Here is a 14,424-nt window from a genome sequence, read left to right on the forward strand (position 1 = left end):
CAGAGGAATAATTTACATACATAAAGTGTATTCCCTTTAAGTACTTACTTGGGACAGACACATTTTTTTAAGTTTAACATGACTGCATTTTTAGAGACGATTATGTTTGGTGGGAGACGACACTTTCATGTGGGTAAGACATAAAAAGAGAGCTAACAGCAGGAGACTACTTCTGTGAACGAACATCTCCCACTTGTTTTCGTTGTCTGTGACTCCTTTAAGACAAAGGATATATGAAGAAACCCTGAAGAAAAATTTAGAAGGAAAATACCAAAGAGTTACGGGTATCTAGTTAATATCAGTATGTTTAGGACACCTGGTGACCTGTCATTTCATACTCCATGAGGAAAAACAGCACAGACAATAGTGAACTGAGACAAAACAGAAAAAAAAAAAAAAAAAAAAAATCCTACGGATTTATTCAAGACCCGTTTTTTTTTTAAAGATTTTATTTTTATTTATTTATTTATTTATTTATTTTTTAATAGATTTTATTTATTTATTTGACAGACAGAGATCACAAGTAGGCAGAGACACAGGCAGATAGAGAGGAGGGGAGCAGGCTCCCCGCTGAGCAGAGAGCCTGACATGGGGCTTGATCCCAGGACCCTGGGATCATGACCTGAGCCGAAGGCAGAGGCTTTAATCCACTGAGCTACCCAGGCACCCCATTATTCAAGACCTATTTATGTATTTTTTTGGTAACTTAGTTTCTTAGTCACACACTCCTTTTTTTTCTTTTTTTTTTATGTAAATGATGTCAAGCCAAAATTTCCATTTCTAGCCTACACCTGTCCTAGTAATTGGTTTCAGGTGCTTTTATTTTTTTTTTCTCCTCTTTATTTTCGGGGTGGGGAGTGAGGGTGGGGAAGAGCGGAAGGAGAAAGAGAGAGAGAGATAACTGCTAGCAGACTGGAAGCTGAGCATGGAGCCCCCCCCCCCCCCCCCCCCCCCGCCTTCAATTAAGACCTGAGCTGAAAACAAGAGATAGGCACTTAACTGACTGTGCCACCCAAGCACCTCATTTCAGGTGCTTTTTATCATCTCTCTCTCTCTCTCTCTTTTTTTTTTTTTTTTAAGATTTTATTTATTTGACTGAGGGGGGGGAAGAGAGAGAGAGAGGAAGAGACATAAGCAGGAGGCACAGCAGAGGGAGAGGGAGAAGCAGGCTCCCAGCTGAGCAGGAAGCTCGACATGGGGCTTGATCCCAGGACCCTAGGACCATGACCTGAGCTGAAGGCAGACACTTACTTAATGGAAACACCCAGGCGCCCAAGTCTCTTTTTCGATGCTCAGTAATTCTAGAGAAAATGCACTGCTTTTGTATTAAGGAGGAAATAATGCATAAAAGGATTAACTTTTAATGATGATACTTTTAAAAGAGATTTCTGAAGAGATAATATAATTTGTAATCATCTGACCTTCCAACTTTGGGAACGTCCCCTGCCTGTGCTCCTATAGCATCCTGTGTGTGCTTCTAGCACCATAATTGTACTTCTACTTCACTACGTGTCACGTTCATCGGTGCACCTCTTGGAATAAAGACGCTTCATCATTCCAGAAGTTAGAACAGTGCTTGGCATATAACCCAATTTCAGAGAAGACACACAGTAAAGGACATCCTGTAACCACTGAAAACAGTTAAAAAATCTTGTAACCACAGAGACATCATCCTGTAACAGAGATGCAGATATTGGTAGGACCTCTCTCATTGCAATGTTAATTCAGTGGTTATTTTCTGCACCAAAAAATTCAGCTGGGCTGACTTGTAACTTTTGGTATTACCAAGCTACTACTGTATTTTTAAAATTTGAATGCAAATATCTTTCCATTGTATTGAGATTCAATTTGGTTTAATGGAACAGGCCAAAGTTGGTAAGAACAATATATTTATCTTTTTCCTTCCTGGGATCTTATGTGGAATTATCCTGCATCAACTAAATTACCTTGTTCCCCAAAGTAATTAAATTAGTGGCCGGTTTATTCATCTGTGTGCAGTTATTATCTGTGTCCCCACAGGCCAATCCTTGTCTGCTTCCTTTATGAGGTTATATCCCCAGAAGGCTGCACCGTCCGAACTGCCACACTATATATAGGATTCCAAAAAACATTTGATGAACGGTCAGATCTTTGAATCAAGATATGAACTGACAAAAATTCCAGCAACAGGATAGACTAAATATTCTGAGACTAAATTAACCACAAAACGATGACAGATAAACTTTCAAAAACATGCTTTTGTAACATGACTGAAGCCAGAAACAACCATAAATCTCAAGTCATAAGGTAAAATGGGGCACAGGAAGGCGGCATTTGCCCAGAACGCATGTGCCCTTCCTGGGGACCTAAAGCCAGAGATGTTTTGTTTTCAGGATCCTTTATTCATTCAACAAGTACATACTATGTGTCTATGAGGTGCCAGGCAGTGTTTTGGGCAATGGAGAGAGAGTAATGATGAGACAGATGAGCTCCCTGTCTCCATGGGGCTTCTTTTCCAGCCCTTTCAGATGTCACATTTTGTGGGTCTTCATGTCTTGTCCTCAGATTGCTTTAAGAAAGCAGTCAGTGAATTCCTCTTTGTTTGCCTTGCCCCACTAGAATGGAAGGCAGGGAATTTTTGTCTTTAAAAACTTCATTGCGGGACCCCTGGGTGGCTCAGTGGGTTAAAGCCTCTGCCTTCGGCTCAGGTCATGGACTCAGGGTCCTGGGAAGGAGTCCTGCATCGGGCTCTCCACTCAGCAGGGAGCCTGCTTCCCCTCTCTCTCTGCCTGCCTCTCTGCCTACTTGTGATCTCTGTCTGTCAAATAAATAAATAAAATCTTCAAAAAAAAAAAAAACCCCAACTTCATTGCGATATACTGACATGAAAAACTATACACATTTTTTTAAAGATTTATATTTATTTATTTGACAGAGAGAGAGATCACAAGTAGGCAGAGACACAGGCAGAGAGAGAGAGAGGAAGCAGGCTCCCCACTGAGCAGGGAGCCGGATGTGGGACTTGATCCCACGACCCTGAGATCATGACCTGAGCCTAAGGCAGAGGCTTAACCCACTGAGCCACCCAGGCATCCTGAAAAACTATACACATTTTAAAATACAATTTGAATTGAATTTGTATAATTTGAATTTATCATCCTAGTCAAGATGAAAAACTTTATCATCGGTCCCAAAAGCTTCTCCATGCCTCTTTATAATCCTTCCTCCTTCCTGCCCCATTCCCTGGTACCCCATTCTCTTGAGCTACTAATCTCCTAGGTTAGTAATCAGCATAGATTTTTATTTCTAGACATTTAATTCCTGTAAATAAAGGTTGTTACCTCCCAAAGGCTGAGAAAGATTTCTGCAAGTCATGACCTGGATCATGCTGCTAACTAATACTTCTACAAGCAACAACCATGGTCTTCTAGAACCTATAGTATTTATCTGTGTCTACTCGTGACTGCCAAAAACTACACAATCCTGAACACGTAACATATGCTACTGCTATTCTGATTAAAATCAATGTAATTAAAATCTGAATTCAAACAAGGTGGCCAACCAGGTTAAAACACAACCCTCTAATTATAACTGATATAATCTATATAATCTATAATTTAACTTTCCTTTTTCTTATCCCTTTTAAGAATGCTGTGCCCCAAATCTTCCAGAAACCTTGACTGATCCCTGTGTACATGTCTGCAAATATAGGTTTCCCAAGTGTTCAATTCAGTTACTGGTTTGTTTTTTTTTTTTCCTTTAACAGGGTGAAACCTACAATGGATAAAGTTTAAAAAAAAAAAAAAAATCATGGGCGCCTTGGGTCATGATCCCAGGCTCCTGGGATTGGGTCCCACATCAGGCTCCCTGCTCAGTGGGGAACCTGCTTCTCCCTCTGCCTCTCTCTCTCTGTTTCTCATGAATAAATAGAAAAAATATTTTTTTTTAAAAATCAAACAAACCAAAATCTTGACCACAGACGATAGTAAGGATATTTCCTGGTCTTGGACTTAGCTTGAGGTAGAAAAAAGGAAAAAAGGTATTCCCTCAGAATTCTTTACAAGCCCAGACTCTCTCAAGTTGGAGACCTGAATTCATTCTGTGTGTGGCTCAAAAATTTCCAAGCTAAAATCCAGGCAAAGCATGAAAATAAAGTTGGCAGAGATTTAGTGATACTAGGTGACATACATGTTAGGACGTTACTAAATAATGCCACATATGAATACAGATAGTTTAAAACTTGCAGACACCTAATAAATTAACTTGAAAAAGTAGAAAATAAAAACTGAAAAACTACATGAAAAACAGACTAATTTTACTATCAAAATGGGAGATTGCTAGATTACCATGACCCTCCCTGCCAAGAAAACAAGTATATAGAGTACCTGAATAACTTAATTAATTAATTTGCTCCATTGACTTTGTATATAAGCCTACACCCAATTAACTATCATGCTAGGAGTACCTGGCTGGCTCAGTTGGTAGAATGTGTGACTCCTGATCTTGGGGTTGAGTTTGACCCATGTTAGGTATAGAGATTACTTAAAAATAAAATCTTCCAAACGAAAACCTACTATGCTATTCAGAGATATACATTTATAATAATAAATTTATAATAACAAATAGTAAATTTAAGTAATAAATTTACAACTGAGAATATGATAGGACATAAAAAGCCTCAACTAATGCAAAATAATGTTACATAAACCACAATCTTTGATTATAATGGAAATATGTTAGAAAATAATAGGTTTTTTAAAATATTCATGTGGAAGTTTAAAGATACATTTCTAAATATATTTGGGTAAGAAGAAAATGTGGGGGCTTAAAAAACAGTACTGAATGATAGACATTCAACTTAAAATCTTGGGATATAAACAATGATTTAAAAGGAAATACATGGGGGTGCCTGGGTGGTGGCTCAGTGGTATAAAGCCTCTGCTTTCAGCTCAGGTCATGATCTCAGGGTCCTGGATTGACCCCCACATCAGGCTCTCTGCTCAGTGGCAAGCCTACTTCCTCCTCTCTCCCTCTCTGCCTCTCTGCCTGCTTGTGATTTGTCTGTCAAATAAATAAAATCTTTAAAAAAAAAAAAAAGGAAATATATGGTATTAAATGATTATTTTATTTAAAAAATAGCTAAAAAATTAATAAATTCTACAACTACTTAGAGATTATGGTGGGGGGTGGTAGAAGAAGAAAACCAAACAAAATAAGGCAATATAAAGATGCGAACAAAATCAAGCAGAATGGGGATGCCTGGGTGGCTCAGTGGGTTAGGCATCTGCCTTCAGGTCATGATCCCAGGGTGCTGGGATTGAGTCCCACATCAGGCTCCTCGCTCAGCAGGTAGCCTGCTTCTTTTGTCTGCTGTTCCCCTTCTTGTGCTGACAAATAAATTAAAAGAATAAGGATGCAACAGAGATGACTAACACAGATCAAAAATCAGAACTTCAAATGAAGGAACTACACACTTGAAACTAATGTAATGTATGTCAACTACAAAAAAATTTTTTTTGAGAAATTAAAGAACAATTACTTTCAAGATTAAGAAGTAAAAAGTAAACTATAAACTATATTCACAATGAAAAAGAACTATAAACAGAGCAAGCATAATTCAAGCTAAGATAATAAACAACTTTGGGGTGCCTGGGTGGCTCAGTCAGCTAAGTGTCTGTCTTCAGCTCAGGTCATGATCCCAAGGTCCTGGAGTCGAGCCCCGTATTTGGCTCTCTGCTCAGTGGGGAGCCTGCTTCTCCCTCTCCCTCTGCCTTTGCCTGCCACTCCCCCTCTGCTTGTGCTCTCTCTGTCAAATAAATATATAAAATCTTAAAAAATAAATAAATAAACAACTCTATTCCAACAAATATAAAAAATTAAGTGACATCCATATTCCTAGAAAAGAATCAATAACAAAAACTGACTCTAGAATAGAAAATCTGAATAGTTCCATAAGTACTGAAGAACTGAATCAGTATTTTAGATTTTTTCTGACATAGAAAACACAGGCCCAAAATGGCTTCATAAGCTAGTGTGACCAAAGATTTAAGGAATGAATAATAACCATTTTACAGAAATGCTCAGAGAACTAAAAAAGAAGAAATACACCCACTATTCATTTTAGTAGTCTCATATATTCAAAAGCAGATACAATAGTAAATTCCAGGCCAATTTCATTACTAACCACAGATGCAAAAATCCTAATGGAAATAGTGCCAGCAATGTGCAAAAAAAAAAATCATGATCAAATTAAGTTTAATCCAAGAATTCAAGAGTGGTTTGACATTATGAAATCTATTAATGTAATTTACCACATTAAGGGATTCAAGGAGAAAAAAATGTATAATACACAATTATTTCAGTTAATGCAGATAATACATCTAATAAAATTCAATCCCAATGCCATTCATAATAAAAATACTTAGCAAAATAAGAATGAAAGGGGTTACTTCCTTAACCTGAAGGATTAGCTACAAAAAATTACAGCACACATTATATTTAATGGCAAAATATTAAAAGCAATTTCTTAAATTTCAGGAGGAAAAACAAAAATGATAGCTATTATTACTTCTTTATTAATCACAATGGAGGTTTTAGTAGATATAATAAGATTGGAAAAAGGGGAAAAAGAAAACTGCCTTTATCCAGAATGATTATTATCACCCATACAGAAAATCCAGAAATAAAAATCTACATAGTATTAGAATCTGGGACTCATATTCTTATTAAAATTATATATATTTATGGAGGACATAAAGACAGTAGAAAGCTCTACCTAAAGTATTTAAAATATTTAGTAAGTTTATATTTAGGTGGTGAGTTTATGAGTGATTTTGTTTCAGTCTTTCAGTTTTCCCAGTGTTATGCACTGGATTCTTTTATTAAAAAATAAGGCAATAATGTTATACGATATCAAATAAAGACATTAAAAAATCAATTCTATGTCTACATACTAGCAACAACAGAAAATGCAGTTTAAAATACTTAAAAGCCATACAAAATGTAAGAGTATCTACGAATAGACCAAAGATTTACAATACCTTTCTCAAGAAAATTGTAAAAATTCAAAGAAAAAAGAATTTAATATATAGAAAGATATAACATGTCAATGACTAAAAAGGTTAGATGTCATAAAGATATACTTCTTTAAAAATTAATCTATAGATATGATATGACTCCCATCAAAATCCTCAGATTTTTTGTGGAATTTGATAAGCTAGTCCTAAAATTCAGAGAAAAGAAAAGGGGTACAAATAGGGAACACACCTCTAAAGAAGAAGAAATATGTAAAGGAAATTGTTCTACTAGAAAACAAGATTTAGTACGAAGCTTTAATAAGTGAGCTAGTGTAGCATTTGTGCTGGGACAGACATGGGGAACAAAGAGAAAGCTCAGAAGCAGACCCCCTGATAACCTGAGCTAGGACAGGTTGTATACAAGTCGGTAGGTAATGGAGGGCCTATTCTGAAACAGTAGGATAGTTATCTTTATGGGGGAAAAACAAAAACCTATCCTTACCTAATACTATACCCTAAAATAAATTTTAGATGGACTTTACTAGAACAGAGGTGGGAAAACAAGGATGGATGACAAATTCTGATTGATGGTAAGGAGTGTTTTCTCGGGGGAGGTGACCTCTGGGCTGCTCCTTGGAGGATAAAAGGAAGAGCAATGTGGGAAATGGATTTCCAGGCTGAGAGAACTGCAAGATCAAAGTCCCCTAAATTCCCTAGAGGAAGATGCATTTTCTGGGAATGGACAGACAACCAGCTCGACGGAACAGGAAAGACAGACAAAGATGACAAGGGATGAATGGTGCTTTATCACATTTTTGCACCTATGTTTCACTACGTTTCTGGCTTTCATCCTGGCCAGAACTAGTTAGACTCATAGGAAGGAAACGTTTTTAACACAGGCCTTCTACGTTGATACTAGTCAAAACACCATTTTTTTTTTTTTTGAAGATTTTTTAATTTATTTCACAGAGAGATCACAAGTAGGCAGAGACGCAGGCAGGGGCGGCGGGGCGGGGAGTGGGGAACAGGCTCCCCGCTGAGCAGAGAGCCCGATGTGGGGCTCGATCCCAGGACCCTGAGATCATGAGCTGAGCCTAAGGCAGAGGCTTAACCCACTGAGCCACCCAGGCGCCCCTCAAAACACCATTCTTATTAATTGCAGATCAGACAGGAAAAAATACACCAAAATCATTTTTTTTAAACCAAAAAACATTTTTAAAAGGCTTGAGAGGTTCACGTTACCTTTTCCTTTTTTTCTTCGGTGTTTTGGTCCTGGTTATTAGCGATTTTATTAGCCTTGTTATGCACACTAGGAAGGACCTATGATATCACACACACACACACACACAAAAGGAAGGGAAAAGGAATAAAACATTTAAACGTCACAATCATTAAATTTCCTAATTTTTTAAACAGTTAAAATCTTACTTAACTAAGTCACTAACTTCATCTAAAAAATAAAGACATGAAAAGCAGAATTCAAGGCAAACAATACAATCTGAAAAATATTACAGGCTGGATTACCCAAAATATTGTGTGCATGCATGCGTGTGTATGTGTGTGTAACATCGAAGAACCACAAACTCACAGTATGTGTAGATCCAGAAAGTGAAAATGAAGATGATGAAAAAGAAAGTCTCAATACTGACTGTCATCCAAACACCTCATTTTGCAAAAACAGTTTTAGGGGTGACATATATGAACCCCTCCCTAGAACACAGGAGGCATCATTTATGTGATTTACCTTATTCATCACTGTATCCCAAATCAAGTATATTATCTAGTACACTGTGCACACTCAATAAATATTACACTAGTACTGTTAGCATGAAGATAAACCACAGATCTATTTACATCTCTGGATAAAAGCGCAATGAGAGCTGGAATTTAGTGATTTATCACTATACATAGCGCTCAGAAAAAACCTATTACATAGTTGCACTCAATAAATGTTTATACATGAGCAAAATAGTTCCATTTCATAGAAATACTTTTAATTCTCAATGGTGCCAACAGCATAGATTACTTTTTGACTCATTTCTTTTTACCAAACAATCTATGAAACATCTTGGGAAAATATAAAATTTTTAGTGATTTTTTTTTTTTAAGGGCTCCTCAAATAGCTAACACAAATAATCTTGGCATAGAATCTGATGACAGACATGAGGGTTGTAAGAAAAAACAAATCTCCTTTCCCAGAAATGTAAAGAAACTGCCTGCCTAAGGGTAATTTAAAAAACAAAACAAAGCAAAGCAAAAAATACCTCTCTATCTACACGCAATTTAAGATTAAATTTTCTTTGCCTTTAATATGGAGTCTAAAGAAATAAACTAATTTTGGAACAAATGAGAAAGTCTCAGAAATGTTTCATTTAAGTAAGAAACAACAGAGGCACCTGACCGGCTCAGGTGGTAGAGCATGGACCTCGTCATCTCAGGGTCATGAGTTCAAGCCCCACACTGGGCATGGAGCTTCCTTAAAGATAGATAGATAGATAGATAGATACATAGATAGATAGATAGATAGATAGATAGATAGATAGATAGGAAACAGTAACGACACACAACATATATTTAATGTTTTATATGTGAACAGACATTGTTAGGGCTTAGTGTTTATTCCTCCATTTAATACAAACAATAATCCAAGTGCTTTAAATTTGAGACTTTCTGCAAGACTTCAAAAGAAGTCATTTTCAAACACTAACATGAAAGGCCCAAGTTCAAAACCTGGTTGATCTACAGGCACGTATTTCTTGTCCTGAAGAATCTTAAAACAAAGTACTTGGTCTCCCTGGTAAGTCAGAACACCTGTCCACACTGGACCTACCTTCTCCCATGGGAAAATCCGGCTAGAGCTGAAGAGCAGAAGCTCTGGGATGGGATACAATGTCAGCTGCCACTCCTAAGCTTACACTGTTCTTTGAACGGCACAGAAATATATCTCTATAAATGTACCATTAGCCAAATTTGGAAGGCCAAAGGCTTACCAAAAAAACTGCATCTTTAATAAAAGCAGAAGATGCCATATTTCTTGTGACAGTGAAAATTTTATTTTTATACGTTTAGTATGGAAGTGTACACATAAAAGAAGTTTAGGTGCCATTACAAAACCATGGTATTAGGGAAGGACAAATGGAATACATGGGAAAAGAAGGCAACATAGGATAAGAAATCTAATGAACTGAAGGGATGATCCCAATTTCAAACAGGTTTGTTTTGGAATGTAGAAAAAACGCATGTGAAATGTACCTATGTTATTAAGTGCGAAATAAATGCCCTGGCATAAAAACTTGCTATAGGGGAGTGTAGTATAAATCAGTTCTTCTCTCAAACAAGCACTTGCCAAATAAATCTAAGTGGATACACGCGTTTCTTTCTAGCATGCTAAAAACACTACTGAGGAATTGAAGAGAAAAAGCTTAAAAAGGTAATGTGTTGGTGAAACTCCAAAAGCATCTGTTAAAAGTGCAAATATAAAAAAAGTAAAATATAACACAAAGAATTTTTTAAGAAGTACAAATATAAACACCACTGCTCAATTGATGATGTTAATGACAATCTCCATGTGACCAGGGCACTTTAGACATAGGGCCTCCTTGATGGTCCCAATGTTAGAAAATGACTTCTTTTGGGGTTTTGCAGAAAATTTCAATGTTAATGTAAAGTGGTCAAAAATGATTAAGCATTTGGCTCTACTTTCTATTTCTGTGATGACCACTATTACTTACAACAATAAATAAGCCCACGAGAGCCCCATTTTGTAACGATATGAAACTCGATTCCTTTTAACGCCTCATTCAACAGGAATTACTTTGTGTTAAAAAATGGAACAAGTCATGTCCATCACCTGAATGTGCTCCCTTGCCTAGAACCAGAGATAGCTCAATGCTTGATGAACCAAATGCACAATGTGGCAGTCTCTTGTGCTGCATGGGGAGTAAGTGACTTGAGCATGGCATGATGCCTAAGAAGATTTTCTTTTTTTGAGCAGTGATAGAAATTGTGCTGTTTGTGTCATCTGAGTGAAAATTTCCACCTCAACTCACCAGCAAAGGCTGGATTAAATGCTTGCTTGGCCTTTTTGGTTGACTTTATACCTTTTTTTGCTTTGAATATTTTTTTGGCAGGGCAGTCATAAGTGGCCACATAAAAGTATCAAGTCACCAGCTCATTCTCATTTAAAACTGTTTCTTTGGAAGTACCATTTGGCAAGGAATAACCTGGCCAATTTTCCTATGGAACTCAGTCTCCAGAAAAAAAATTGACAGCCTCAACTACCTTCTCAATATTGTAAGAAATAAAAGGTGGATTCCAAAAAGGTGGTTTCCAAAAAAAGTGAATTAAAAAGTGGATTCCCCCCAAATTTCAAACTGTATGAAAATAGGAAGACATTATTCAGTTCCCCATTCTCAGGGAGTCTTGACGGTGTAAACACAGCACTAAGACTGGGAAAGTTCATACTGCATCACAGTGTACCCCAGCAGAGCTGCCCCTCCTGGGGAGGGTGACCTTGTAGGCCCCTGAGTGTAGGCAGGTTCTAAGTTACATCAAAATGTATTGATACCACCCCCCACCCTCAGGGCAGCCAAACCTGTTTGCCCAGGTTGCCACACAAATATTTTCTGTATGCCTTGACATACAAAAGGTTGAAAAGCACCACCTCATTTACTGAAAAGCATTTTAAAAAAATACGCAGTTTTTCTACTGTTCAGAAGTACCTATGTTTCGAACAGCTGTTTTCCACTATAAGAAAGAGAAATAAGCCTTTCTTCCAGTCACAGGGCTTAGGGGTGATGTTTCTGCTGCATACTGCAAAATAAAGTACAAATCCTGCCACTGACATCTATGTAACAGAATTCTATTTCCATACTGAAAGAATTATTTATTACAGATAAAAGTGTTACAATTAATTACTGCAGGATGTACAACATTGCACCACATTTGCGTTTTTGAATTCAGGATGTACAACAATGCACCACATTTGCATTTTTATGCTCTTTTAATAACTACACAGGGCATGGAGTTACCTCTAGGATGTTTTCATATCTGACCCCCTTTATGTTCAAAGTATTTTATAAACAAAGTAACTGACTCGGAAAAGTCAAGTAACTTGTCTCTAAGTTAACAAAGCTGGTCAACAGGGAATTAAGGAATGGAAAACAGGTCTAACTCCATAGCCTGTGACTTATACCAAGGCAGACTGGAATGATTCAAAGTTGACCAAAAGACCAAAATCAAAGAAGAAAAAGGAGAAGGTGAAGTTAATAACTAAAATTTTATGAAGTAATGCTTTTTGTAGGTAATAGCAGGATCGAAATGAAAATATGTGGAAAAATACATGGAGGCAAAAGCTTGGTCCACAGATACAGAGAGAGTATTTTTAAATTTTTTAAAAATCCCAACTAATGCTTACTCTTGGAGTGGATGACAAGCTCTGAACAACGAATACCACGGGATTTCCTGCATTCTTAATGGCCTCAACTGCTTCTCTGTGAGAGGCATTCTGCAAATCTACTCCAGACACCTAAAACACAGAAGTGATTTTATTTCAATTAGAAAGGCTCTAGAGTTCATATGTATTATCTAGTGATGAGAACAACCAGAATCTAATGATCTAATGAATTAGACCAAAGGGGGGGGGGGAATCGCCCATAAAAAGCTTGTTTAAAAACATGTTTAAGGAAAATAACATTTTACCTTCAAGAAAATTGAGTAAGACAAGTATCTTAATAACAATAGCCCTGGTAAAATATAATTATGCAAAATAGGGAGCTCGGTCAGTGATAGAACCTTAAGTAGCTTCTGAGCTATGATGTCACCTCTGCCACTAAACACAGCACAGAATTCTGAATGGGGACAGGGGAGCGTGGTCTGGACTCTTCTCTCAAATTGAGAAGTACAATATTTAAAGCAAATTGTCCATTATCTTAATTGAGTAGTTGAACATCTCTCAAATTATGTTTAAAAAAGAACTACGAAAATATCCATAGGTTCTTTTTACTGAAAGTGTTCTCTGTTCAGTAAATTGGAATAAGTCTACATAACTCCTTATCATACAAATTTCAGAGACCCTAACTTGCAAACATGTCCACAGTCTCCAAGAGCATTTTGTATTTATCATATTTAACAGAACCAGTCTTTCAAACTGATAATGTATCAAAGCCTGGGTAAATGTTGGGGTGGCTTATGGTCAGTGGATAGTGATGATCTGTGAATACTTCTTTGCCATCAGGAGACCAAGCAGGGATGCAGGTGGATAGGGCTGTGGGATCAAAGTTGGCTTTCGTGTGTAAGCTGGAAGGTATTACAGTAACCATGGTGTGGTGGAGGGAAAATGCATGAATCCTTGGACAGTGAAAAGGGAATGACTTCCGTGGCATAAGTTAGGGAGATTGGTTAGAAGCACAAATAGCTCCTATGTTCCTATGTTGTTACAGATACAGATAGGAAAAAAGTTTTGGCACACGGTGAGAGCAAGGTGAAGTTCCTTTTTGGCTGCCTCTATTTTCTCCATGAAATAAGAAACAAGCGTCATAAACGGAGTTAAGAGGGTGAAAGACAGTTTAGAAGGTGTGAAGGAGTTACCTCTGAAAGGAGGAGAGTGAAACAGCCAGGGAAATTTTACAGGATTGGAAGGCAGAGCTAAAGACTCTCTTGAGAAGGACCTCATGAATTTAAAATGAGACCAGATAGCCTCACTGGTTATTTTCTCCAGCCATGCTAGAGACCGGAAATAAGCCAAAAGTTGCATTTAACTAGGATGTGGTTTCCCTAGACAAGTTCAGTAAAAGCAAAGGGGATCCAAGGAGCTGGAAGTGATGGGAATGTTAGGTCAGTGAATCAGAGCATGGTGAGGGGAAAAGCAAGCATGTCCCAAGCTGAGGGACACAGAGGTAAGGGCCAGAAGGTAGGAGACAGGAGCCTGGTGTGGGAGAGGGGTTTTTTTGTTTTTGTTTTTGTTTTTAAGAGTTTATTTATTTACTTGACAGACAGAGATCACAAGTAGGCAGAGAGGCAGGCAGAGACAGAGGAGGAAGCAGGCTCCCCGCTGAGCAGAGAGCCCGATGCAGGGCTGGATCCCAGGACCCTGAGACCATGACCTGAGCAGAAGGCAGAGGCTTTAACCCACTGAGCCCCCCAGGTGCCCCAGGAGAGGGGTTCAAAAGCAGGGGAGTGTAAAGCCCAGTGTAAGAGAGAGGGTGCAAAGAGGTGAGTTTAGGGAGGCAGCTGTGGCAAGAACTTTGGCCTTTTATTCTAGCAGACATCCACTGGAAGATTTTAATAAGCTCTGTGAAACCTCTTTTTCCATATAAACCCAGGAAGGATATGAATAACTATAAACCAATACAGAAAAAAATTTTAACTGAAACTTAAAAGCTATCACAACAATCTCGTGAAGCTTCTTATGAATGACCTAATCCCCAAA

At 37.7% G+C, this 14,424-nt stretch overlaps 1 protein-coding gene across 8 annotated transcripts in view; it reads right to left on the reverse strand.

The window, feature by feature from the left end:
- PATJ (PATJ crumbs cell polarity complex component) overlaps positions 1-14,424 on the reverse strand; it is a 373,536-nt gene that overhangs the window by 215,606 nt on the left and 143,506 nt on the right. For 7 of the 8 annotated variants that reach the window (XM_032302603.1, XM_032302602.1, XM_032302600.1 and 4 more), the window contains 2 exons: positions 12,412-12,522; positions 8,238-8,315 (listed from right to left, as the gene is read on the reverse strand). In XM_032302603.1, coding sequence (XP_032158494.1) covers positions 8,238-8,315; positions 12,412-12,522 — 189 coding nt within the window. The remainder of the gene's footprint in view (positions 1-8,237; positions 8,316-12,411; positions 12,523-14,424) is intronic. The other variant, XM_032302601.1, reaches the window with a different exon arrangement.

The sequence above is a fragment of the Mustela erminea genome, chromosome 10, assembly GCF_009829155.1.
Source record: "Mustela erminea isolate mMusErm1 chromosome 10, mMusErm1.Pri, whole genome shotgun sequence".
Classification (NCBI taxonomy): Eukaryota; Metazoa; Chordata; class Mammalia; order Carnivora; family Mustelidae; genus Mustela; species Mustela erminea.